The 3,905-nt window shown below is 45.5% G+C and overlaps 1 protein-coding gene across 1 annotated transcript in view; it reads left to right on the top strand.

Moving 5' to 3' along the window:
• TSPAN4 (tetraspanin 4) overlaps positions 1 to 3,606 on the top strand; it is a gene marked incomplete at its 5' end in the record, with an annotated part of 12,710 nt that extends 9,104 nt beyond the window's left edge. The window contains 2 exons of the mRNA XM_010170033.1: positions 705 to 788; positions 3,490 to 3,606. Of these exons, the coding sequence (XP_010168335.1) occupies positions 705 to 788; positions 3,490 to 3,558 (153 nt within the window). The remainder of the gene's footprint in view (positions 1 to 704; positions 789 to 3,489) is intronic.
• Between the last annotated feature and the right edge of the window lie 299 nt (positions 3,607 to 3,905).

Below are 3,905 nucleotides of genomic sequence, written 5' to 3' on the forward strand. Positions count from 1 at the left end.
GACAATCAGAGCCTAAATTCTTGTCTGAAATGAGCTCAGCAATTCTTTGTGCTAATTACAGGTAGTGCAGTTACCCAGGAGGGATGTGCAGTAAGGCCAGCTGATGAAGTGGAATTACAGTGAAGTTTTGCTGGTTCTAGTGGTTTGTGTTGACAATGACTAAAGCTCTCTCGGCCACTTTCTAGTGAGATTCCATATGTGTGGACTGGCAGCGGCCAAGTTCCAACCAAACATGGCTCCCTTCTACCTCTCATGTAGCTCCAAGTCAAATTTTTAATTTAAGGATTTAAAAGTTCTTCTGTTTTATTTGGGGTACCAAGAAGATCCATGCAGGTTAACCCCTTACCTGCCTTCTGGTGGGCATGAGTATTTTTTCCTCCCTACAGGTGGGAAAGGCACTAATTGAAGGCTGAATGATTCTTGGCCACGTACGAGGGAGAGAGAGAGAGAGAGAGAGAGAGAGAGAGAGAGAGAGAGAGGGCAGAGCTCTGCTCTGCATTCTGGAGGTGTGCTTTTTTATGTCATTATGATCAGTATTCCACCTCCACCCACGGCAGCTGCTCCAGTGCTGAAATGATAATAACCCAGGCCACCTAGCAGTTTAGTCTGATCTGGATCCTCTGTCTGTCTGTTCCCAGGGGAGTGGAGCTGTGTGCTTAGGGCTGATACAATATTCTGGTTTGGTTGTTTGGTTTTTTTTCCAGCCTTGCTATGAAACGGTGAAAATATGGCTCCAGGAAAACCTACTAGCAGTGGGAATCTTTGGATTGTGCACAGCTATGGTGCAGGTACAGTTTAATATAATTTGTCAAATCCTAATCAATCATAAGTAAGTAACCACAGATCCACATATACTCTGCCTCAGCCTGTTTTAGTAATTCCAAATTTTGCACAATGTTAGAGTAAAACTCTGCAAGATTTGTCTTTTATCTTTTGAGTTAAATGTACAAGGTACAGAACTAGGGGAATACTGCACAGATTTTCTGGCTGTGAAGAACAGGCACTTGACCAAGTGGTTATCTCGGGCTTAGCCTAGACCAAGGGGAGAGTTGGTCCCTGCTGTCCAAAGACAGAGCCTAGTCAGGGTGGGCTGCGTTGCCTTTTAGGGTACCTGTGTTTGTCCAGTAATTCTCCAGAGGACCATCTTCTCAGGCTAAATATTTAATTGTAAGCTAGCCTAAAGGTGGCTTAACTCTTCAGTCCCCATCCTCAGGCCTGGGGTGAGTTACAAGCTGGGATGTTGTTACCTTCAATAAAACCACGTGCCTTTTCTGTTAATTAATTGCAAGGAAGCGAGGTAGATAAGGTTTAGACTTGCCTGGCAGACTCTGCCCTGCAGGTATTCCCAGCAGAACTTTGGTGAGAGAATGATCAGTGTAGTTCTTTGTCTCTCACTCTTACCTACGAGTGTCTTTAACCCAGGGAGCCCAGGTTGTGGCCACAGCGTAGCCCCAGTGGCACAAACCTCAAGGTGAGGACAAACAGGTGAAGGCTGTGCTGGGGCTCAGGCTGCTTCAGCCCTGTGTCACCTCTCCATTCATGGCCCAGAGCCCCACTCCTGAACACAGTGAAGATGGAGCTTTAGTTTCCAGCTCCACCACTCTCACACTCACATATGAGCAGAAAGGATGGTGTCCCTAAATGAAGACCAGGTAACTCCAGATTAACCCATGGGGGTTTAATTTCACATGGTATGCCATGTGCAGGAGCAAGAGAGCCTGGGATCAAAATTCCACTCCTGTTCCCACTCATGCCAGTGAGGCAGCACAGCGGGGATCTCACCCTCTCATACATCACGCACTGGCTGTAACGTATCCGTGCCAGTGCTGGGCTCCTCCGTGGAGTTGGGGTTTGTTTTCCAATGTACTAAGCAGACGGGCTTAGAAAAACAGATGAGCACAAGGTCATATGGCAGAGAGATAAGGCAAGACTGTCACTAATACTATTTTAAAACACAGCTTTAGAGCATCTATTCAGCATTTAGGGAGTTTTTAAACATTATCACCCCAGCAGACCATGTCAGAGTCCTGCCCACAGACCCTGTTTACATTTAGGGTATTTCAGAGAACTCTTCTTCTGACAGAAAGGCATTGCTAGTTTGTACAGGAGAAAACACTTCAATTTAAAAACACTAACTAGTACGCCTAGTAAATGCTGTGAAACATGAAGAAAACACTTTGGAACACAACAGCTTTTTGGTCTGTCTTCCAGCTGCACTATGTCATGGAATCTAATTGATAATGAGAATTTCGATCCACTCTCACTTAAAATGAATTGAGCTCCCTCTGTTGTTGCTGTTGCAACGTCGTTCTGGCCCTAAGCACATGACAGCTTTTGTTTTCCACATTCACAATCTCACAGTTAGAGTCACACAGTGACACAACTTGAAGGACGCACAGCAGATGTGGTGGAAGAATCTTCTTCAGTCACACGTGCAATTCAGTTGCCAAGATTTTATTTTGCAGTTGACCCCCAAGGTGCTCCTTCGCTAGGAAGCAGAAGGCAGTGCGCAGGGGATGCAGCCCACGGGCATGTGCTTAACTATGAGAGTCTTATTTCTCTCTGGAAGAATGGGAAATGAAGACGATAACAGCTTAATAACCATTTTTTTTTCTTTATTTATGAAGTAGGATGTGTGTTATTCATGTACTCTTGCAAATTACTCATTAACAGGAACTGCTGTTTACGTAAAGAGTAAATTTGAAGTGGTCAAATTAAGTGCTTAGAATAGAACTCATACAAAAAAATTTCTACCTAGCAAATCTTCCTTTCAATGACAATTTTTAGAGTGGTGCTACAAAGGAATAGCAACAACCACTTAGTACATTCATGTAAGTACTTCAGCCGGAGGGAAAATAAGAATCTCTTCCCCTTCTCTGATGAAATAATCCACCAGAGGTGGTACAGCAGGTCAGCAGTTGGGCTGGGAGAAGAACCATCACCTCCTTGCTGCTTCTCTGGAGCAGGCTGAGCAGAGAGACACGCTGCTGAAGAGGCAATGATGGTTCTGATTAATGCATGGCCAGGCTCCAGCGACTCCCCAGCGGGATCAGCGCACACAGAAGCTTGGAAAAGGGAAGTAGAGTAAAGCGAACCACAGCTCCTTGGGGTTAGGGAGGAACTGACGGGCTTTCAAAGCAAGAGCTACAGAGAGAACCCCACAGCTGTGGGCTGCTACTAGCAAATAGTTTAGAGCAAGACATGCAAACATTTCTTCTCAAAACGCCTCTGCCCAGGATCTGGTGGCTGCTTTTTGTGGAGAAATCAGCTCTCCCGAGCGCTCACTGTTGATTCCGTAAAATAGCGCTACAGATGAGGACAAAAGGCAGACACAGCCTAGGAACAGAACAAGGACACGAGCCAGCAGGAGAAGCAGTGTGTGGTGTGTCTTCTGTGTGAATAAAACCAGTGTGAGCATGCTCTTTCTTTTTTTTTTTGTTGTTGTTTCAATAAATAAAAACCGATTGTTTCTTTTTTGTTCCCTCTTAGATTCTCGGACTCACCTTTGCAATGACCATGTATTGTCAGGTAGTCAAGGCAGACACCTACTGTGCATAGATACCATTCCCAGTCCTTCTGCTCCTCCTCCAAAGGACACAGGAGAAATCTCCTTCATGCTCATTCATCTGACCTTTTTTGCCCCCCCCCTTTGTACTATAAACTGTGTATAACGCTGTCTTTCTGAAGATTTTGTGAACCACCCCACTTTACTGAAGGAGGAAGAAAAGAAAAAAAATAATTAGTTGTTGAACTGGCACAGGTAAGAAGCAGCCTTGTCTTTAAAGGGCAGAAAACCTCCCAGGAGCAGTGGTTCCTTTTCCACGGCCCGTGGCAAGGCAGAGGGGCTGAGCTGCAAACCCACGGTAGGAGAAGATCGCGCTGAGGGAACCTCTGCAGAACCTGCC

Source organism: Antrostomus carolinensis, unplaced genomic scaffold (genome assembly GCF_000700745.2).
Source record: "Antrostomus carolinensis isolate BGI_N321 unplaced genomic scaffold, ASM70074v2 scaffold30946, whole genome shotgun sequence".
Lineage (NCBI taxonomy): Eukaryota > Metazoa > Chordata > Aves > Caprimulgiformes > Caprimulgidae > Antrostomus > Antrostomus carolinensis.